This window comes from Hypanus sabinus, chromosome X1 (assembly GCF_030144855.1).
Source record: "Hypanus sabinus isolate sHypSab1 chromosome X1, sHypSab1.hap1, whole genome shotgun sequence".
In the NCBI taxonomy this organism is placed as follows: domain Eukaryota; kingdom Metazoa; phylum Chordata; class Chondrichthyes; order Myliobatiformes; family Dasyatidae; genus Hypanus; species Hypanus sabinus.
In genome coordinates this window covers 7,170,700-7,194,885 of record NC_082738.1, presented here as the reverse complement: position 1 = coordinate 7,194,885, position 24,186 = coordinate 7,170,700, and the positions used below count along the sequence as shown (strand labels likewise).

The following is a 24,186-nucleotide window of genomic DNA, read 5'->3' as shown; positions in this document are numbered from 1 at the left end:
ATGCAGAGCAAAGGATGTTTCTGCACCGAGAGACGTTCAGGAGTGAAAACAATAAGCGTCAGGCTAACTCTAAATGTCCAAATACCCAACACTGGCAAAGACAATGTGTGTTCGGACACAGGTGATGGGTCGGGGGGGGGGGGGGGGTGGAGCAATATGGAGGCGGTGGGGAATGGGCAGATGGCATTGAGGTAAAGTCCAAAAACAAACTTGCTTAAATCACCATATAGGAGCACAAATTTAATTATAATATGTTATATATTACATACAAAAGTTTATCGAATACTGCATTATATTAGCTACATTTACAAAAAGTTGCACTTCTAAAGTAATAATAGTAAATATTTAAGTTTTTATGAAATTAAGCATGATACCATTGCTTTGTATTGTTGTAGGTTCAGATTGCATAGTGTTTTTGGACAGCATTCCTTTTCCCTTCTAACCCAACTGATTTGACACATGCTGGATATTGTACTTATCCAACTCCAACATACTAACAAAGCCCAAAAGTTTGGCAAGAAGTTTCTTGACAAGTCTGATTAACTGCCCATTTGTCTAAAATCAAACTATGACTAAACCAAAGCTAAATCTTTATTGTTTTGAATGTTCTTGGGATTCACTGAGGTTGAAACACATGCAATGTGAATTTCAAAATATGGAGAGGTTTCATTGGATGTCAGTTTTACCTCACATTTAATGCTCATCTGAAAAACCTAAAATATCTTCATGTACTTCCTACCAGTCCTTCCCAAATTCTCCATCTCCTATTAATCATCAGACCCATTTTTCTTCTTTCAGCAAGGTTATTTCCTCCCTCTGTCTACATTCCTAACTCTATCCTGCTCCTCCTCCATGCCTCATTCTAGTTCCTCTTCCAACCCCTACAAATTCACTAGTCATGAAGAACAAACTACAGTGTTGTATAATATAACTGTAGCCCATAGAGTTACAAGAGAGTACATCAAGCCAGCGTCATTCACATGAGGAGTTGATTGGAAGCTCCCTCTGCCGGCTCAGATGAGATGCCATTGGCGAAAGGTTGGCCCAGCATTCCGGCAACATTAACCTCTTGACCAGCACCTTTGTCTCAAATGGCTCTCATTATTGTTTGTGGGCTTCCTGGGGACATGATAAAACACCATTCTTTTCCTTACAGATCTCTGATCAGATTTTGTTTTTCTCAAAAATGCCCATTTAATAATACAATGAAATCTGAATCTAATGACCACACAATTTACAAATGATCACATCCTCTAGCAGTCCATCAAATATTCACCCTTCTCTTTCAAAACCCCTCCTAAACCCCCTCAAAAATGATAAAGTTGTCTCTGAAATCCACTTATTACTTTATTTCGAGTATTCTGTGACATATGTCCTTGAAACTCTATGGACCACTGTTATTTAGAAACACTGTATTTCGTTGAATTTTTTTATCTGCCTATTTCTCATGTCAGGCCAAACTTTATGAATATACAACCATTCATATTCATCCCCAGTCACTAAAAAAGGGTTGGATAGAATATTGCACAACAGAATGGAACTATATGGCACAATAGAAAACTAAATGCTTGTAATATACCCAACCTTAGTCCCACTTTCCTCTGATTCCAACAATACATTTCCTTCTTTTCTATTCATTTCTTTCCACTTATCAAACCCTCCCCAACCCTCTCTCACATGCCAATATGCCATTTTACATGGCAGATCTTTGGTACACACTTTCTTCTGCCCTCAGTGGACTCCTTGGGGGGTGGGGGAAGTCTTGTCATCACCACATATCTCAAGATGGCAATTTCCCTTATGTTCACTTGCTGTGTGGAAGCATTTAATTCTTTCTGACTGGGATTGCGTAGAACGCTTTATCAACAAAATGTTATTGAGCATAATGGCATTTGCCTGGTGACTGACAAATGGACAATTTGTGCAAGTGTGGCTTTACGGAGATCCAGACAAGAGATGAGATTCTACTGCAGCCAACCTTGGCTTGACACAATGAATCACAGAAATAGTGATTAAAATAGAAAGGTCTTAGGCACATACCGTATACATAGCTGGGGTGCCTAAGACTTTTGCACAGTACTGTATTTGTCTAGCTGGAGTGGAGAGCGAGTTTGTAAATCTGGCAAGAGCAAAGGATGTTGGAGATGGAAATGGTGGAGAGCCGCGGGAGGGGTGTGTGACAGGTGGCAGAGTGGAGCGCTAGGGGCGGGGGTGGTGCAGGTGTAAGCACACCCACCCCTGAGATACAAGCAAGGTCACTTGACTCCAAACAATTGATTTATTAATCATTACACACTGTCTCTCTGGTGCTCCCCACTCCCTCCCCTCTCCCTTTACCCTTCCCACTCTCAATTCACAATAGAGACCCACATCAGAATCAGGTTTATCATCACTCACGTATGTCATGAAATTATCTTTTGTGGCAGCAATGCAGAGCAATACATAAAATAAAAGTCTTAGGCACCCTAGCTATATATATACCTAAGACTTTTGCACAGTGCTGTATATTTTGAAATTATTACCAATCCAACAAAATTGCTAACTGCAAAAAGGTTATGTTGAAAGTACTCAACTGTCAGATATCGCGGAGAGAGAGTCATTTTTCTAAGTGGAGTAGGGTTCTAATGACAACATTTAGACCTGAATCATTAATTCTGTTCACCTCTGCCCAACCTGTTAATCATTTTCAAGCATCTTTTTTTAAAAATTTCTGTAAGTACAGTATTTTGCTTTTGCCCAAGAAGAGGAAAAAGTCACTGAATTTCTTTGCAATGAATGGGATTGAGGGACATAATACTTAAATAGATAACATGCAAAGTACTGTTCTACATTTGCAGAAATTAAAAGAAAACATATTTGAAAACGCTGAACAAGTTAGGTGCTGTTAAGCATTTTCAAACTTCTCTGGAGAGCTGAACAAGGTTGGTAGTTCAGGTCTACACAATGTCATTAGAACTCTTATCTGCTCCTTTGAAAGGTATGCAAAGGTTGATAAATTTCACAGATAATTGCAATGTACTGAATGCATGTTTCCAATAAGTCACGTGCACTTGTCCAACTCATATACATTGTGCAATATGCCATCAGAGGCATTGTTTAGTTCAAGTTTAAGGTTTCAAATAATTGCTGAATAGGAAGCAACTGACCTAAGTGTAGTGAAATGAGCACAGTGAAAAAACATTAACTAGCAGTGTTATGGCCAGAGATACTGGGCAAAAGATGCTTCCTCACTTTAAGATAGTGAAAGGTTAGCTGCTAAACACCCTAATATCTCAGTGTCAACAGAATAAAAGTTTGTAGATAAATAAACAAATGAAAGGCAGTCAAGGCCAAACAAGGAAAGAACTAGTGAATAAAACTGTGACAGTGGGCAAAGATTTAACTATGAGAACAATGTGGACTAGATGTGTGTTCCTTTGAGCACCAGATATTAAGGTGTGACACTGAACGAAGTTTTGGGGTATCTACTCTGGTTGGACAGGATCCTAAAATGAAACAAGGATGATTATCTGTGTTCCAAGAAAGGAGGGTGAACTGTTGGAACTCTCGCTTCCCCAATAGCCCTCAACCCCCGCACTGAAAAGTCGCTTGGCTACATTGAAAATCTCTCACCAGAACTTTCTGGGTCTTCCTGTAACCAAAGATTCAAAACTGAACAGAAGCCCAAGAGAGACTGTATATAAACAGTTGTGTGATGAAAGGTTTTGTGATCAGAGTTCCAATTTGTGGAACAGAAAATGCATTGGTAGTGATTACAGATGATCCTTGATCTTTGAAGTATAACTGGCTGTGAGTTAATCCCAATGATGAGTTGTATGACTTTATCAATCTATATATTGTGCACAACTTAATGTTAGGTGCACTCAGTAAAATAATCGACTAACTGAAACAGCTCAAAGATAATTTAAAATGATATTAATGTTGTTTGTCGTTACAGTAAGCTTTTGTATATTAGTTTTCTTCAGGCACTGTGGAACTGGACATACATCATTTTCAAATGTGTCAATATGGGGATTACCTTCGATGCAATGCGCCTAAGAAAGAGGATTTCGAGTAATTCGTTATTAACAATTTTATTGCAGCAAAAGGAAAAGGAGGGAACCAGGATCTTTTAAACCCGCGTCTATGTAATTCTGATGATCTTTGGAAACGGGTAAATTCACCAACACCATCAGCTGTGTCTGCAGACTAGTTTTACAGTAGAGGCATGCATCTTCGCCGTCTACCACCACCACCAACCCCCTCCCAACCCGCCACCAACCATCCTGAACGTGTCAATTGTGTGTGACTACAGTAATAAAACAGAAACAGAAAATGCTAATGATAAGATTTGAAGCAGGCAACATTATTTAAGATAGGTTATCGACCTGTGTGAGAAGACTTGCTGAAAACGTACGAGAAATAACCTACAAAGTTAGTTCCTTTTCTTGTAAGCTAATTCTAACAGCAAATGTGCTCTTCTTTAATATATACCTTAACAATGTCTGCAAATTCTACTTAATAGTGCAGCATTATAAGCGAGTCCGCCAAAGAGTTTTTCAACATCCTTGTCCAACTGTGGAGACATTCTTTTTTAGTTGATGGGATGGAACTCAGAGTTCCCGAATCAGGTAAATTACTCGCTGCCCAAAGGACCATGTCGTGATTCAAAGACTGGTTGGTTAATTAATCCTCCGAAAGGAGTTGTGGCTCTCCATCCCATCCCACCCTACCCCCTCTATATATCCCTGTTAATTCAATGTGCTGTTATATACACATAAGCACCGTGATCGCCTTTGCAACGCCATGAGGGTGAATCATTAACCCCAGTCAAATAGAGTGCAATTAAATCAAATAGAGATTGATAGGAATTGTAGTCATACACTTTAACATAACAAATGCCGCATCGGGGTTAGACGGAACATGTAAATCTACCAATAACAATGCTGCAGAGAATAAAAATGCGATGTGTAGATCAACTGTTTTGTTTCAGTATGCGTTATCTGTTCCTCTGTCTACAAGGTTCATTTTGCTTTCGCTTGCACTCTGTTAAAGAGATGTTTGAACTCGAGTTCTGGAAATCTGGCCATTCTACGCCAACATGTTCTAGATGGAATGGAATGGAATTCGACCTCAGTGGTGTCGAACGCATTTCTGACTGCGGGGCACAGGACTCCCCAGGAGGAGGCTGTAGCGCTCGTCACTAATTGATAGTGGGTTGGAGAACCGAGCTTTGGCTGAAAGCGAACTCACTTGCATAAAGAGTCAGAGAGAGATAGGGAGAGAAAGAAAAAAAAGAAAGAGAGAGAAGCCCAGAAGCGACAGCACTCCGTCAACACCGCAAACGTGCTAGCTATTTGCGGTTAAAAGCTGTAAAACATTGTTCAGCGTGATGTAAATCATCTTGTGCAGTTATCGAAGCTGTCACCCAGAAGCTCTTTTAGGCGGGTTCCTGCAGTTCTATTTTCCGCACATCATTAATGTGGATTTTATGAACTCAGTAGATATTTTTGTTGCTGGGAGCTGTGAGAAGGAATGAAAGCGAATGCGATTCTTACTAATTGTAGCCAGTCTAGTATTACGTTCATTAGAAGAAGACATCATGCACATTGTTGGCATTGACATCAGAAGGGTTCTTGAGACGAGCAGAGATAAATATATGCTTGTCATACCAAGTAAAGCATCTCCGATCTAAGTTATCTTTTCGGTAGCTCGGGGGCTAATGGGGCTGGATAGATAATCTTGGCAACAAATAACTATTACCACCTCTGCCATATGCGTTTTGCATCTGAGTATTGCTCTAACTAGTTCCACCCTTATGTTTTTGTCTATTTGCATATGTCTAAATGCCCATATACCTATTATCTGTTTAATCTGCCTGTCATTGTAACAATTCACTTACCTCTCTTGCGTATTCGCACATTCGGGTACTTTGTGTGCGTCCGCCTTCCATTTCCTTATCTTGCATTAAGTGATAATGTACCCCGAAACATATACACACACATGTATGCATACACATATAGGCTTTGCATCTGTCTCTGGGAATATATGTGTCGTGACTGTGAGAGAGAAGCAAAGTTACACACGGATACAGAAAATGTGTGTGTGTGTGTGTGTGTGTGTGTGTGTGTGTGTGTGTGTTTGCATCAATCTCTTTCTCTCAGACATACCCCAAATAATCTACTCAGTTACAAATGGCAGACTCTGAAGCCCAGCAATGTTGTGTCAAGCAAAGACTTGAAACACGTTGTCATATTACAAGGGAGAAAATAAGATAAGTGAACCAGGGTCTGATACAGAGCCGGAGGCAGAGCAACGTGATTTATGCTTGACTGTTAATAGCATCAGAGAGTGTGCCCAAAGGAGTCGAGACTAACCTCACAGAACATGTAGGACGTCTGAACGGATTCCTAGACGGATTAGAAAAAAATCACCAGATATATTTGATTAAGAAGAATTTTGCGACCCTCATTGTCATGTAGCAAAATATAATCCAAGACCATCAAATTGAAATCGAAACGTAAATGAATAATAGTTTAGATATCCTGATTGCAAAAGGTCATTTATACAGGGCACTGCCGTTTGCCGCTTGAGTTAAGAGTATAATCGGAACCGTCACCTGTTAAAGAGCGATTGTGTTACATAATGTGACTGAAACGATGAGATTGGTCTATCATAATGTTGCACTTTTTCTAAATTGACAAACATTGCACTCTATCACTCCTAGAGCAAAATCAATACGGATTTCACAAAATGTATTAATCTTGCGGGATCATAAGTACTAATTCTATATTGATAGGCACCAGCAACGAAATACGAAATATATAACTCTATAGAGCACTAAATTTTTTTAAAAATGACTGTCAAGTGGGATCTGCCATCAGTCAGTCCTACTTGGATCATATAGCGTCCTCTGAATTTTACCTGTGACTCTCCCGGAACTCACATAACTTAGTATCGATATACTGTTATGGATAGCGCTGTGGAGAGAGGAGAGCACAGGGACTCGAGTTGAGTCATTAGGGTCAAAAAAGAGTACTCCCAGAAGCTCTGCAAACGGTGCCTATATCTCTCCCAAACTAGAATTTACGACCTGTCCGGCGTCGCCCTATACACAAACCAAACTAACAGCTAGTTCGTTCAGCTTTTTGCATTGGTTTAATATTTTCACCTCTCGCGGCATTTTGTAGCCATATAAATATTAAAACGGTTCGTCAGACATGATAAAATTAAATCTTAAAACCGAACCGAATAGGCGAGCACCATAACGAAGAACTGAATTCGTGTCACAGTGTTGACCGGGGGGGGGGGGGGAGATACTATATGGGTGAGGGCCAGATTGGCGTCTGCTAACCCACGTGGAAATCGAATGATCCACGGCAACACTGTTTAGTGCTAAAAACACTTTTTCATTAACAATAGTTGTAAAGTTTGCGATGTTATTCGTTTACAAACAGAAGAGATTCTGCAAGCAACGTACACAAAATGTCAGGGAGCATCTACGAAAATAAATAAACAGTCGACGTTTCGGGCCGAAACCTTCCCTCAGGACTGGAAAGGAAGGGGGAAGACGCCAGAATAAAAAGGCGGAGGAGAGGAAGGAGGGTCAGCTGGAAGGTGATAGGTGAAGCCAGGTGGGTAGGAATGGTAAAGGACTGGAGAGGAAGGAATCTGATAGCAGGGGAGAGTAGACCACTGGAAAAGGGGAAGGAGGGGCAGCGGGGTTGTGAGAGGCAGGTGAGGAGAAGAGGTAAGAGGCCAGAGTGAGGAGTAGAAAAAGAGGGAACGGAGAGGAGAAAAGAAAAAAATACCGGAAGGAGAAATTGATGTTCGTGCCTTCAGGTTGGAGGCTACCTAGACGGAATATGAGGTGTTGCTCCTCCACCTGAAGTGGCTTCGTCGTAGCAGAAGAGGAGCGACATGTAGGCATGGGAACGGGAATCGGAATTAAAATGGCTGATCACCGGGAAATTCCACTTTTGATGGATGGAGCTGTATGTGCTCCACAAAGAGCTTTCTCCTCTCCCCCCCCCCCCCCCCCAATTGGCGAACCATTGAAAAATCTCCGTTTTACACCGGCGGCTTGATTATAATTTGATGATGCATTCTCTCACACTTCTTAAACCAGACAAATGGAAACCGCACTAGACTGTGTGGAATTCGTTCCATGGTGCACTACTATTATTATTTTGAAAATATAAGGCGGTTATGGTAGATTTGTTTTGTCAATCGCCAGGTAGAAAGTGACTGTCACACTAGCAACAAGTTACACTTTTGACCTAACTCAGAACTAATCATTCAGTAACACATCAGGGTGGCCGTTTCCAAACTTCGGATAGTCAAACCTGTTTGCTACATCACCAAAGGACGTGAATTCAAAAGGGAAAGTGTCAAGGTAATGTATTTCGCTGTTTGGGGTCATTGGTCGAATTTCTCGTGGTTAGTGTTCGATGATTTTAGTCTTTACAAGCGCCTTAGCTAATACCACTCAAGCAAACATGCTTGGTGCTTTGGAGGGCCGTGATCATCTGTTCGTGAAACGTACACTCGGGAAAAATGGAATGGAACCCAACCTTTCCGATCAACACATTCACCATGTCTCATTCTGCCAGCTTTTACGCCCTTCCCTATTGAAATGCAGCAAAAACCAGCACTAGGGTAGGTTTAAAAGGAAAATGAATGAAGATGCTCAGTGGAGGCTCAACATATAAGTAAATGTATTATCGTTACATAATCACAACTTCAAGAATTGTGTGTGCAATTCTGCTTAGAGTTTAAATGTTCATTATGGCACTAGAATTCCATCTTTGAATTCTGGCGCTCTCTACTAATTCATAATGTGTTTCTTAAATCCAAAGTTTTAATGATTGATAGCAGATAATCGGAACATTTCACTGTCTAATATTAAATCTGAGCTGATCCAACATATACCTGCATCTGTTTTGGAAAACTGTGTGGCTTCCAGCTTTGAGCTGCACTTCAAAGTACTCAGCCTTTGCCATAATCAGACTCTGTAAAGGAACAAATTAGAAAATATGTGGTCACTACCTGTAAACATAGCACATTAGACAATATTCGTGTGACAATATATAGTCATGTCTATTTGCCCATTTTGTACATATTTGCTGGTTGTATGAATTATATTTGATTTGTATATTCCTGTTCCAGATTCATATGTATTTATTCTTATCTCCTGTGTTATATGTCAGTGGGATAAGTATGAATAATCATAACTATGCTTGGAGGATTCTACGTAGCTTTTAATATAGATGTGTTGATAATACTGTAATTTCAGGGCACTTGTTCCATGAGACCTCAGGGACTGGTCTTGATCAATTCAAGAGTCTGAAGTGGTATTTTCCAGATTTCTCTTCTGTGCTCTGAGCATTTCTTTTCTTTCAGATCGCTCAGTTAGGAAGAATTAGTAGGGGTGAGGGGAAGTGAAATGAGATCATGGTGCTCTATTCATTATGGACGTAGAACAGGCTTCTTGAACCAACTGTTTTGCTCCTGTCTCCAATCTCACATGTCTATTTGTTTGATTGTGTTAGACAATGTGCCATCTGTGTTAATATTATGTCCATTTACTGTACTGTGCAAAAGCCTTAGGCACCCTAAACTTTTTTTTATATGGTTTCTGATGGTATGGCCTCCACAGAGCCCTGATCTCAACAACATTGAGGGTGTCTGAGAGACAGAAGCAAGTGAGACAGCCGAAGTCTGCAGAATAACTCTGGCAAGTTCTCAAAGATGTTTGGAACGATCTACCAGCCAATTTTCTTATAAAACTGCATGGCAGAGTACTTAAGAGAATTGATGCAGTTTTAAAGACAAAGAGTGGCCACACCAAACATTGATTTTATTTATTTACTTTTATGGTTACTGCGCTTTATAGTAATTTTTTGATATCTAGAAACTTTTCATTTCATTATTTTGAAAGTATCTTCACTTTAGAGTTTTTTTTACATGTGCCTATGACTTTTACACAGTACTCTACTGAATGTGTCTGGGTATATGTGATACCCATTATATTTGTACTTATGTGTACAATGCCCATGAATGTCTCTCACAAAGAGCTACATTTCAGCAAACATGCTTCAAATGCAAGCGTAATAATTTTTGGAAATTATCAGCAGTTCAGGTAGCAGATATAATATGGGGAATTGGGAAGAGTTGTTCCAGATTTCCAGCATTCTCAATGCTGTACTTTCTTAATTTGGCCTTTCTGTCCCCTTATTATTCCTCTTACTGGTTTTCTGCTTCCCGCTTTAATGTGAATCCCAAATTCCCTTCTGTTTTTTCTTTCTTCCTCTCTTCCCTTTTCAAGATCATTTTCCCATAACTGTGGCAGGCCAACAATGAGCAGTTAACACCATTAGTCACATTTCCACTCAAGAGTTTTGAATAAAATGGAGCTCTCTCTCCATTTATACCATCTCTCAGTCCAGTCAACTTCGTTAAAGTCCCATGGCGCACTGCATAGCTCTGTCTGTCCTGCCTTGTTGAGCAGTGAGCTCTCCACATATTCCACTCCCACACCTTTGTGCTGGGTGATGGCCCAGGGTAGTTGCCATTACCAAACAGTGACTTCCTTGATGGACAAACACAAATTTGAGATTACCATCCAGCTCCTAAAGCTGGATCCTGAACTGTGAGGTTCAGCAGAGCTCTGAGAATCAGGTTGAGCCATGCCCCAGACAGAGCTGACTGTCAAAGATCTTTTGAGTGTTTGTAAAATACATAACAATCCAAAAGTTAGTTAAAACCTATTAAAATAATAATTGTTTAATAAATATTCAAAAATGCTAAACATATTTAAAAATAATCTTAAGATATCAAACAAACCCCCAATATAATACATTTAAATATTTGTTAAATTAATTCCTTCAAAGATATAACTGACCTGACATTTGCTTTTTTTCAGAAATGTTATCATCCTTTGAAATGTAAGGATTCACTTAATCTGTTTCAGGTCTGGTTCTGGTCTTCCCAAATCTGCTGCTCACCACCTACATCTCTCTATAACTTTCCCAAATGAAGTGCATTTGCCTTCAAGTTTTAAATAGCTTTGCACTAAATGAAAGTAATGAGATAAAATAAAAATTATCTTTATCTGTATATTTTCTATCTTCATCTCTGCCAAGTCTGGGTTTAACGAAAAGCTTTGAGCAGTTGTTTAAAATTTCTTGTAACGTTTGGATATTTCAGTATTCAATGATTATAAAAATAGCCACTGATACATTTTATGGCATTTTTTTAAAGTGAAATAATATGCTCATGCCTTGAACATCTTCATAATTTAAGATTCTTTTCAGAAAAGTGTAAAGGTGTATGATGCAATAAAAATGGGCGTTGGAAGAATGCATAGGTTGGAAATGTTTACAGTTTAAAGTCTGGTCACATTAATTGACTACGATTCTTTACCAGTATTTTCTTAATTGCATCTTATACCTGGAGATGTGGAAATGTATGTGTTTTAAATCAGTGTATATATTCATCTATATATCCATATTTCCATCCATAAATTTCCCATGATATTATATATGGATGGTAAATAACAGAATATAGCTTAATCCTTCACTTTGTAGCCTATGTGCTGCTGTTTTCCCTGGTGGACCTTTTCCTCTCTGCCTTTTACTTTCTCCCTAGCTCTACAATTTGATCTCTATAATTTTTATTTGCCTTTTTTAACCTCTTCTTAATATTTCATCAATGTTTGTTTTTCCTTTCAGAAAGGAGACACTGGATGCTGTGCAGTAATATGATGGGGAAATGAACTACTAATTGCCACAGCTTCTCGTGACTTTGGAAAGAAGATGCACCTCTCAGCATCTGACTACCCATAGGGCCTGCCTGACCTGGTGGCCTTACCCCATTGCTTTGCATCCTTGCTGATTCCTAGTTTCTTCCCCAATCTAACGACTATCCCATCTCATGACCATTGATTCTGCTATCCCTTGATCTTTAAACGACACAGAAAGTAATTTTCATTTCCTCTGCTGTCACCCTTAAACTCACTCCAACTATTTTTTGTTATATCACTTGCTCTGCTGAAAGACAGATGGCAGATGCTCAGTGACCATGGCATCTATACCACCAACACCACATCTTCTCCCTCACCCCACCCATCAGTCCAAAACTTACTCTGTTTTGATGAAAACATATTGGTTGCTTCACTAGTGAAATTCATACTTAGACCAGTCAGGCTGAGTAAAATGCTCTGGTTTTTGCATTTCATGCCACTGCCTTCTCATGTCTCACTGGAGAAAGCAATTGAAATGTTTGCAGTTTCTCACAGCCAATTAAACAACAGTTTCCATGAGCATCAAAATTCTTCTTAAAATGTCAAAAAGAATAAACAGTCTCTTACATCTTTTGTTCTAATATATTTTCCAAGAAAATCTAATATACATCAAAAGCTCTAATGCATGCATTGTCCATAAATTATTACCATAAGATCATGAGATATAGGAGCAGAATCAGGCCATTTGGCCCATTGAGTCTGCTCCACCATTTCATCATGATCCATTATTCCTCTCAGCCCCAATCTCATATATTACCACTTACATACTATATCTATTCTAAAATACATAATGATATATCCAGGGGATTGATTCATTTAAGTAAGAACAATGACACACCTGGAAATAGTAAGTCAAGTAGTATTTGTTGAGAGAAAAGTTAACCTTTCAAGTCCACTACCTTCCATCCACAGTTGGAAATAAATCAATGTTAAGATGTTACTTAAGTACAAAATTTTCTGTATTTTGAAACTGTTTATTATAATGAGAATTCATCCAGCTGGAACATTCGACTAATCCCTTCTCAGAAGCTGGTTGACTTTGTGAATGTTTTCAATATTTTCTTGCTTTAGTTTAGATATCCCAAATATTGCATTGTTCTGTACTTTTTACGTATATGTGGGAGTTTGTTATGTGTCTGTTACAGTTGTACTCCTACAGATAATGTACATATTTAAATCGATTTGTTTACGTGCCAGAGCAGTGTCTTGTCATCGTCTCCATCGTCATCATTATTACATTTGCTGGTACAAATTTCTGAATGTCTAAATTTAAATATCGATAAATTCTTTCCATCCAGTGATCCTATTTATTATATATGCTGATGGAGTTAGTTTGGCTCCGTTCAGTGGTGTAGTGGCTTATTAAATGTATTAAGTAGATATTTTAGCCTCGTCTTCTGTGACTGTTACCTGCATTTTAAACGAAAGCCCGTGTTTTGTTGTCTACATGCATTTATCAATGGATTTAGTTAATGTTAATCTTAAAATGATCAGCGATATGACACACTCTGAAGAGGAAGTAAAGGGATCTTATCCCCATCGAAAACGAGTTTGATTCTGCTCAGAAATAGTTGAATTTCTTGCCCATCAACTCTGGTAAAAGACCTTGTGATATGGTCGGGTTTTAAATGGGTAGCGTTAGATACAGAAAGCTCACACAATCGGCTCTGGGTTGTATACAAACTGGCAGAAATAATCCTTACGATTTGAATCTGAAGTTGCTACCTACCCAAGGCCGGAACTGGGATCTGAGTTGTCTGAACTAACATTCAACAATTAGTAATGACAGTTTATCATTGCTTGCCATCGTTTCACTTTTTCTTTGCAGGAGTTAGAAATTTATCAGCATAAGGGAACACGACCAACGAATCTGGCCAGATATCGTGCCCAGGGCAATTTATTATAAAGTAAAGATACTTGAAATTTATAATTACGGGGGATCTGGCATATCCACACACAAAGAAATTTGCATCTGCTAAATGACAGTTTATGGGATCTTAGGCGGGCGAATCGTTTTGAGCTGTGTTCGGAAGCACCGGGTAACATAAGTTCTAAGGTGTAGGGTGCACAAACTGTAGCTACTTGGTGCTTAAGGATCCCGGGTCTGCTCTGCTCGCTTGTTTTTAAAACCCTGCGAAATCCTGTCCTGTCCATTTTTTTCTTCTGCTTCTGTCTTCTCGAAAGTCAGTACCTATATATTTACTTCTAAAAGACGGAGGATTTGTTCATTTCTAACTCAGCTATGGGAATATTTTAAATGTTTATTCTCCCCCCCCAAAAAAAAATACTTCGAGAATTTATCAGACACGGGACACTGGGTCGCCCAGATCTGTCAACTGCTGTAAGCCTTTCATTCGATATGCTTTCGCTCATTCCAAATACATTTCCCATATTCGTTAACTCTGGGATGTCGGAACTGTTAGTGTGGGCGCGTCCGTACATTTATTTCATACAGAACATGACAAACAAAATTAAACGTCCCAATAAAAGCACCTCATTGTCTGTGAAAGGCCATCGAAAACCAGTCGACAGACTAGTGAACCTGTCAGGAAACAATTAAGTGGACAGAAATTACTTTGGAGAAAAAAAACATATTCTAACACAGTCAAATAGTAATCGACACGTCTGGGATTCACATAATTTGAAGATTCTTGACATGTAGCTGAAATTAGACTGTTATTTTTAAATGAAATGGAGAGTAAATCATTTCGGGGTATCCAAGGCGCGATGCGTAAACCGTCAGACCTGGGACTGCACCTAAAGAGGTGATTCCGCCGCCCCTACTTGTTGAAAACGAATAAATGGCAACAAATGTAATAAGTATGATCTAAGAATGCGGGCTCAAGCTTTTGTCTGTTTCTGCCTGAGAATGAATGTTTTAAATTTCTTAGATGAACTATTTTAACCAGCTCTAATCTTGTCCAGGTCTTTGGCTCTGGGGCATCAGTACTCGTCTCTCGGTTCCCAGCCCATCCTGTGCGGTAGCATCCCTGGTCTAGTCCCAAAGCAACTCCGCTTCTGCCGGAACTACATCGAGATCATGCCCAGTGTGGCCGAGGGGGTGAAGATCGGAATCCAAGAATGTCAACATCAATTCCGGGGCAGGAGATGGAACTGCACCACGGTCAATGATAACCTAGCTATCTTCGGGCCAGTTCTGGATAAAGGTATTTCAGTCTGACTCCCCCTAGCAAGATCAGAATTGGCAAGACATTAACACCTTGCAGTCGGTGGAGGGGCGGGGCGGGGTGGCGCGAAATTGAAAAGCAAGCAAGAGAAAAAAAACTGTTGGAGGATCGGTAGCACACTGACACCAAACAAAATATAAAATACTTTTAAATAAAATTAACCAATCAGCTAAAATGTTAGAATAAACCTGTTCTCTTAAGACTAACTCATGATTAAACCATGAAAATGGGGCGTTAATTCAAATAGCAGATGTAATAGGGAACGTTAGACTGATTTTTGTCTAATTACTGCACAGTTGTAACATTGTTTACTGTAAAAGGAACGACAGGTTAGCCAGTGCCGCTAAAACGAGGAAATAACAGTTCTGAGCATTTCGTGCTGTGACCACTCTACATAATTAATCCTTGACATCGATTTCACAGACAATTTTAATGTTCTTTGAGATTAGAACAAGTTATGTGTGCTGCATTTGAAAATGAGAATAAGTGGTAAATAATCAATGATGGGTTAGATTCAATGATGATGACTATTTTATGGACAACTCTGTGTAATATTTTCCTTATATACAGTTCCAAAGCCTCTGTCATCCCATTGCTGTTCTATCCATGACCCAGACTTTGCTCGGGATATAAGAGGAGTTTAAGAATCATTTCTGTCTGCGGTGTGGATGGAGCACCTGATGAATTGAGAATTCCCACAAATTGCTAGATAATTTGTGTCAAGAATCCCCATAATCTGGAATTCAGTGTTAAGTCAACTTCCCCATCAGTGTCAAGAAATTACTGTTTTGATATTGCTGTTAAAACAATTCTACAGAATCTTCAGAAAGTTGAGGCAAGTTTCTAACCTCCGTGAAATGTTGTTGACTTGGCACCCAACCTCCAAGAACCATAAAGTAAACAATTAAAACTGATCAGTCTCACTCCTGTAAGTTGTGGTGTTCCCAGCAATCTTTATAAATGTAATATTACATTTTCCCTAATTTTCCTATTTTTTAATCCAATCTTTCCCTCTTTACATCTTCCATGGCCAACTGACTCTTAATGCACCATGTTTCCTTCTCTAGCATCTGCCTCTCCATTTCCCTCAATCTAAGAAACCCACTATTTAATCTTTAAGCTCCTTCAGCTAAAATTTACCATCTTTCTGTCTAATATCAACTAACATAAGGGCAGGTAGCACATTGTTAAGGCATGGCTTGGAACATCTCACTCAAGTAATCTTTGTGGTTGTATGGCAATAAGACTAAATCAAAGCAGGCATCAGAATCTCCAAAAGCTACAAAATTTCTGATTAAATCATTCACCTAGTTCATCCAATCATTTTAGATTCAATTGAATCTGTGTGACAGTAGCTATGCTCAATCTAAGATGGTGCTAATTTCATTTTGCTGGGGCATGTTCATCACTACAATGGGAAGAATCATCACGTAACCGAGTATGAGCAGTGGAACTGCTAGATAAGGAAGCTCCAATGTGCATTTCAGTAGCTCAGGTAGTATCTAAGGAGAGGAATTAACAGTTGACATTTTGGACCAAGATCCTTCATCAGGATGGTCCTGATATCCTGATGGAAGGTCTTGGCCCTAAACATCAACTGTTAATTCCTCTCCTTAGATGCTGCCTGACCTGCTGAGTTTCTCCACCATATCAAGTGTGTTATTCTTGATTCTAGCATCTGCAGAATCTCTTCTATTTCAAATGTGTATCTAGTTGGTCTTTTGCCATCCTGCTAATTACATGATCCAACTATAATGGCAGAGTTGACTAATCATAATAATTAATCTCCATCAGCTAGTTTACAATGGGTGCAGACATGCGGTGAGTTAAGCTCCCACTGGTGGTGCATTTGGAACTTATGTGTTCATAGTCACCTGCTCCTCCCAACCAAACTACATTTACCATATGCTGTGTCACAGATTATTCATACACTGTATCCAAAATTGTTACTTTCAAAGAGAAAGCTATCCAATTTACACTTAAATGACCAACATAACCAATATAAAGTACCCTTGACGCCACAGGGAGCCTGTCCCATAGATTGAGCATTTAATAACACAATGCATGCATTATTCAGATAATATTGTACCCATCTTCTAGGGTGAAATCTTATTTGGATTGTAACGTTTCTTGAAGGATTAAGCCTTGTTCTCCAAAGCTTCTAGTTTACTATCTTTATCTGTGTTCAAATCCTTTCATAGCCATGCTCTTCTCAGATCCTCTAACTCGCCCAGCCCAACAACTCTTTAAAATCTTTGACTTTAACTAAATTTAAATACTTGCACACCCCCCATTTCTTCACCCACTATAAGTAACCATACTTATATACATCTTGGTTTGTAGCTCTAAAAATCCATCCTTTTACTCCTGTCCCTTCCTTATGCACAATCCTAGTTACACCAACCTCTAGCCAAGTTATTAATCACTCAACCGATTCAGTGTCATTTTCTTTGGCTCAATGTTAGCTTTTGAATGATTACACTTCTGTGAGGTAGTAGAAAAGATTGTAGTGCTGGAAAGTAGAAATATTCAAACACCATATGCAGAGAGAGAAACAGAATTAATATCATAAGTTGAATTTTATTGCTGTTGTATTTAACCTTGTTCCATGAATGGCTGAGTCAGTGTTGTTTGGAACTATAATAAATAGAAACCATCCCACATTCAGGTTTAAGAGTTATCTGAGATTTAGGGCCAGGATTATCATTGCTACTTCAATTCATAGTGCTCTTTCTTTTTATAAATCAAGGATTCTTAGCAGAGAGAAGTAGAAATACATTTACTCTCTCTCAGTAATACTGTTCCCAAGGGGGAATTTCATTATTCAAACTTGCAAAAAGCACTTAGGATAGACCATAACTGAGATTTCAGTGGTAATATACATTTTGGTTTAATTTTTTAAATAATGTTTACTTTCCATTATAGAATCAATAAAACCTTCATTCAGTTTACTTTAAGGAATTATTGAAATAGTGATTACAGATTAATGGAATAGAGTTTTCAAAAACTAAAATGTTATTTCTAAATCAAGTTTGTCTGTATAGCCAACAACTGAAACAATATTTTAATGACAGTAATTATGGTCACCTGTAAAAAAGACAGTATATATAAAAGTTGGGAGTTTGGAGATTGGTTTAAGCTTCTTCAATTTTAAAATTGAACAAGCCAATAGCAGAAACAATATCCATATCACTGGATATCATCTCAGTTGCAAAACCAAGAAGCCAAGTTAAAATATTGTTGCTTGCTTGCATTGGACCTACAAACAGAAGCTAGAAGGGAAACGTGAGGAAGGTCAGGTTTAGGATTCTGGAGGAGGATAAGGTTGCATTGCAAAAATTGTAATTGGCTTTAACCACAACAAAGTGCGTGAGAGAGATTGTACATAATGTGTGCTAAATGCCTACGTGCAGCTATGAGAGTGCCTAAGGCATTAGAAGATTACATATAGCAATATATAGTGACAGTAGTTTTGCATACTGAACAGTTTTTGGGTGGTTTCTGTTTTCATGCCTGGTTTATGTATAGTATTCTCTTTTATATATTTATAATACTGTTTAGGTATTCATGAGTTCAAGTTTGTTGCAAACACAGTATATAATAACTATTTAATGTACAGTATGATACACTAGAAGGGCAATAGGGTTGATATAGTTATCAATGGAGGAATTCATCCAGTATATGCTGTTGTGTTCTTATGATTGATGGAAATGAACAAAATCAGTGCAGATGCCTAGTGCAGATAATGGACTGCCTTCATTGCCTTCTTGCATGTAGCGTCTAACAGTCACACAAGTGCACATGACTGACACAATTTAGAAACGGTTGCATCCTCCAAATCTTTATTTTCATTGTAACATTCAAGATGCTTGTTGATAGCTTCAAATTCTTCATAGTTCTTAGCTTGCTGAAGTAGTGAAATTGTTTCATTTTCACTCCCAGTCATTTTTTTGTATCTCCATGCCTGAATGCCTGAAACCAGGGTGAGGAAAACTGTTCTGAATTGTCCTACTGTTTCTTTCTCACCAACTATCAGTGACAAAAATCACAGCTTTTTGAACGCAAACATATGCAATTGGCGCTATTTGAAAACTGCTTGCTTTAAGAATGGTGTGGTGTCTAATGACCACACAGCTGATGCTAACTAGAAACTGTTGCATCCTCCAAAACTTCATTTTCATTGTAACATTCAAGATAATTGCGGATACTTTCAAATCCTTTGCAGTTCCTAACTCACTGAAGTGGTGAAATTGTTTAATTGTTACTCCCAGCCGTTTCTTGCATCTCCAAGCCTGAATGCTCGAAACTGGGGTGAGCAAAACAGTTCTGAATTGTCTAACTGCCTACTTCTCGCCAATTATCAGCGACAAAAATCACTGCTTTTTGAACGCAAGCACATGCAACTGACGCTATTTAAAAACTGCTCGCTCTAAGCACGGCGTAGTGTCTAATGGCCACATGATCTGCACGCAACTGATGCTATCTAGAAACTGTTGCAGCCTCCAAATCTTTCTTTTCATTGTAACATTCAAGATGCTTGTTGATAGCTTCAAATTCTTCATAGTCCTCAGCTTGCTGAAGTAGTGAAATTGTTTCATTTTCACTCCCGGCTATTTCTTGCATCTCTTAGCCTGAATGCTTGAAACGGGGGTGAGCAAAACAGTTCTGAACTGTCTTACTGCTTATTTCTCTCCAATTATTAGTGACAAAAATCACTCCTTTTTGAACACAATCACATGAAACTGATGCTAATTAAAAACTTTCACTCTAAGCATGGTGTAGTGTTTAACATTCAGAAAATTGCACATGACTGACACTAGTTAGGAACGTTCAGCTACAGTCATGGTGTTCCAAATAAACAAAGGGAATCCTGGCTATTTTCTTGATTAGTTTTTGTTCTTTAAAAGTTGTCACAATAAGCAGCTGCCCCGATTTAACTGATGGCACAACTAACTAGAATTCACTTTACCTCCAACTTTCACCCTGGAAGCTGCAATGTTTGGAAGGTATAGTCTATTGGGATATATAAGAATATACCACGATGGAAAATTATTTATATTTGCACAATTTACATATAGAGAAAGACCATATTGCATTGATTGATAAAATATTCTATAGGTTTAGCAACTCTCAATGAACTGATAAAAAAAACATTTAATTAGTGTCATATCATGTGAATGAATTAGATTGAAACAATAATATACAATTCTCATCTCAATGTATAGACTACAAATTATTATCTGCTGTTCCTTGTGTCACTAGTTATTTATATCTTATTAACTCAGTAGTTTGAACATTTAGTCCAGTGGGTACTAATCATTTGATATCAGCTGTGACTAACTGGTGGCATTCTTATCACTAAGCCAAAAGATCATTAAGTTATCGTCAACTTCCAGAGACTATTATATTAATAAATCCGTTTTTCCCAAGCAATATTGAGTGAGGTATCCACTCTTAAAAATGTGTCTTTTAGGTGAGGTTCAGATGATTGATGAATCCCAAAGGAAAGTCAATGTGAAGTTCATTGTCCTATGGACAAAGACACATATGTACAGGTGCAATGAAAAACTTACTTGTAGCAGCATCTCAGGCACACAGCATCGTATAAGCAGCATTCACAAGAAAAATATAAATTAAACATAAATTATACACAAGTTTTACAAGAAAGAACACAATTAGGTATGTCCTTGAAGAACAAGAGGGGAGTTTTTTCCTCATGTTCTGATCAGCATTTATAAAACATCAACATAAGTAAACTAGTTATTATTATATTGTCTGGTTGGGGCATTGCCATATGAAAATTGAATACTGGATTTCCTATTTCAAGATCATGTCATTAATGTTGGGATGCTCAAGTATTTCTTTCAAAAGAGACCCAACACTTCCTCGTCGTTGACATGTTTTTAAACAGTGTGTTACACTGACCAGTCTCAGAATGAGTTAAAAAAAATTCCTGCATATCAACATCCAGTATACACAATCTAAAGTTACTTTGAGTCTGCACAGATTTATCAGATAGACACATACAAAATTTATGTGGCATTATACAAGGCTTGTTGAACAGAAGGGACTTTAGAAAGCACCAAAGGGAGAATAATTTGAAAATCAGTGTAAGATTCATTTTGCAGGTGGAATTCCAAACAAAGCAAAGACAAGAAGCTGCAGAGAGTTGAAATAATGAGGGGAAAGATTGGAAAATTTCCATAAGTCTGCCAGAACATGCGAAAGAAAAGTCCTGGGCGGGGACCTTTACCGGAACTTTTATCTCTAAAATTGGTGAGCTGTATGTATAAAAATAAACAATCTTTTGGGTAATAATCAGTTGATAGATCATAGCAGCAGACCCTATCCAGTTTTATTGCTAAAACTACTTTGGTCTCTACACACCTGACTACCCCAGATAAGTTTACTAATTATCACCACATTTCTTTCATTGCTTGGCACCCTACCAAGATATGTGTCAGTTCTAGGAACATCCCACTGAACTGACAGCTCCCAATCTATCTGCCTCTGCACATTGCACATCTCCTATATTTTCAGCTGCCTGAGGCCATCTTTACTGAAACTGATATGCAGAGAACATGAGATGAACTAGTGACTTCTTGCAGACTGATCAACAAGTAATAAATATATTACTGTTTTAAGGTTGCTTTAAAAGTAATTATTTATGGCTCAGTGGTAACGTTCTTGGCCTCTGAGTCAAGTCATGGATTAATGGTAGAGAAGATCCCAAACTAGGGAAAGATTAGGCTGGAGACACAAGAGATTACAGTTGCTGGAATCTGGATCAACAAACAAATCGCTGGAAGAACTCAGCAGGTCAGGCAGCATCTGTGGAGCGAAATGGACAGACAACATCCCTGGTCAAGATCCCTCAGGTGGGTTGAGTTAAACCTGAGACTAGGCAAAATGATCATGTGACAGGATCCAGTTTGTCCTGGGTTTTAAGTTCTAGATACTTGAGAATCTATTGTAAGCCTAAAAACTGATTAATGCTGCTGTGGATTGCTGGATTTGTTGTGTAAAATTCTAATATAGTAGTCTAAAACCTATCCATATACAGTTGTAATTTTATCTGTTACTACACTTAGTGGGATGTACAAACATGTTGGTTTTGAGATAAATCCGTGGGAAACTAATTACAAATGCTTGAAGAATTTAGAGGGGGTTTCTTCCTCTGCTATTTGAATAAGAGCCTTGATCCTTTTATTTAAAACATGTTAACACCTCTGTTAAAACAGGAGGCAGAAATCTCATACCCACCTTTGTAACTCCCACACTGTGGAATTAAGTCCTTGAGATATGCTTTTGGCTAATTTATTAGTTTTTGGAATACATCTCAATTCATACAGTACCAATCTGGCTTCCAAAGCAGGTTTTTGAGTTGTTACCTCTGTATTACACTATGGATTTATACTGCTCAAATTGGCTGTATTATGCACAACAGTCTTTTTGACTGCGGGCTCCCAGCATGAAGTCTCAGTGCATATGGGGCCGTCTCATGACAAGTGGATGAATGGGGAATCATAGCTAGCTCATCCATGGTGTTACTATAGATTTTCCTGATGAATGTTACACTCAGTCAGAAGCACATATTCCAAATGCAGCCTCTCCGCACACTTATTATATTTTAAAACTTGTTTCCCAATGGACTACTGGTCTGGCAAGAGAGCTGACTCTGAGCCAGAAGTGACTCCCTTTAAAATGCCTTTAAGAGCAATAATACATTCATTGCATTTGATGACAATTTAGCAACCAGTGATCCTTCAGGACTGACTGACCTTCCATTCCTTTCCACCTGCCCCATGGTAACTTTTTTATCTTCCTCTGCATTCAGTTTTTTATCTTTCCATTTCCTCAGAAACTGATGCAATTCAACTATCATTTATTGACCTTTTACCCATTATTTAATATACTAGTGGTATCTTATACTTAATTTTGCAGCCATATCTCTTTAATTTAAAGTTATTTCTGAAACCACCTTGATCTTTCTTTTTGGCACTTGAAGGAAACAGTTGGTTCTACAGAACATGATGAACATGATGTAGCTAACCAGGAGATGACCACTTTGTTGAACCGAGAGAAATGTAACCTCCATCTAACCTTTACGTGGGAGTTCTTGATGCTAATACAGGCTACTCGTAATAAGCAAGTGCCAGAAAATGACCATCTCTCAGCTGTTAAATCATCATCTTGGGAGTGAGCTACCACTGATCAGAAACATATGTGCACCAGAGCTAACTTTAACATGTCTGTGAGAGTGGGTGAGAGAGAGGCTATGCTATAACAAGTAACTTACCTTCTGATTTCCCAAAGCTTTTACAAAGTACAAGTGAGAATCATGATGGAGATCTCTCCACTTGCTTGCATGAAGATAGTGCAGCAACACACAAGCAGCTTTGCAGTATCTTGATCAATGCAGCCTAAGAATTCAAACTTCCCACTCCACCACTGACACACTATAGCTGTGTTGCATTTACAAAATGCACAATACAAAGGGTTCTATGACAATACTGATCGAACTCCAGTCTTCCATCTAGAAAGACAGGAACAGGAGGCACAAACAATGATAACATCTTCCAGTACTCCTCATGGTCCCACAGCATAATAGGAAACACATAACCATTTCTTCTTAGTCACATTCTGCTTAAGGATACCAAGCGATTTCCTTCACCACATGGAGTTCCTCTGCTCATATATGCCACAAAGTCATAAAAATAGGATAAACATTAAACTGTATGCAGTATGGATTATGCATAAAGGAAAGAGGAGCAAAATAAGAATTGTATAATTCATTCTAATATTAATATCCCAGCTGTAGAACCTCGGTGATGTGTTAAGTTCAAGTCAATGATTTGTTGGCATCTTAGTGTGTAACCACCTTGGAAGTCAATGTTGATAATATGATCTGTCAAATCAGCTAGTTCAGGGATTCCCAACCTGGGGTCCACGGACCCCTTGCTTAATGGTATTGGCCCATGGCATAAAAAAGGTTAGGAACCCCTGAGCTAGTTTGAGAACGATGATATGAGGCAGTGAAATGTTGAGATACAGATTACAAACATCTTCAAAGCAAATATTGTTCTCCCTTTTGGTGTCCTGTGCAATGATCTGAAGAAGGTTTAGATAATAGCTTTCAATTCTCCATGACACTGAGGAATAGGAATAAGGTGTGGCTACAGGATATGATCTTGAACCATATGAATATGATAGAGA

General features: G+C 38.5%; 1 protein-coding gene across 1 annotated transcript in view; it reads left to right on the top strand.

Moving 5' to 3' along the window:
* LOC132384441 (proto-oncogene Wnt-3) overlaps positions 1-24,186 on the top strand; it is a 54,046-nt gene that overhangs the window by 6,491 nt on the left and 23,369 nt on the right. Inside the window, exon 2 of the mRNA XM_059955596.1 lies at positions 14,708-14,949. Within this exon, the coding sequence (XP_059811579.1) occupies positions 14,708-14,949 (242 nt within the window). The remainder of the gene's footprint in view (positions 1-14,707; positions 14,950-24,186) is intronic.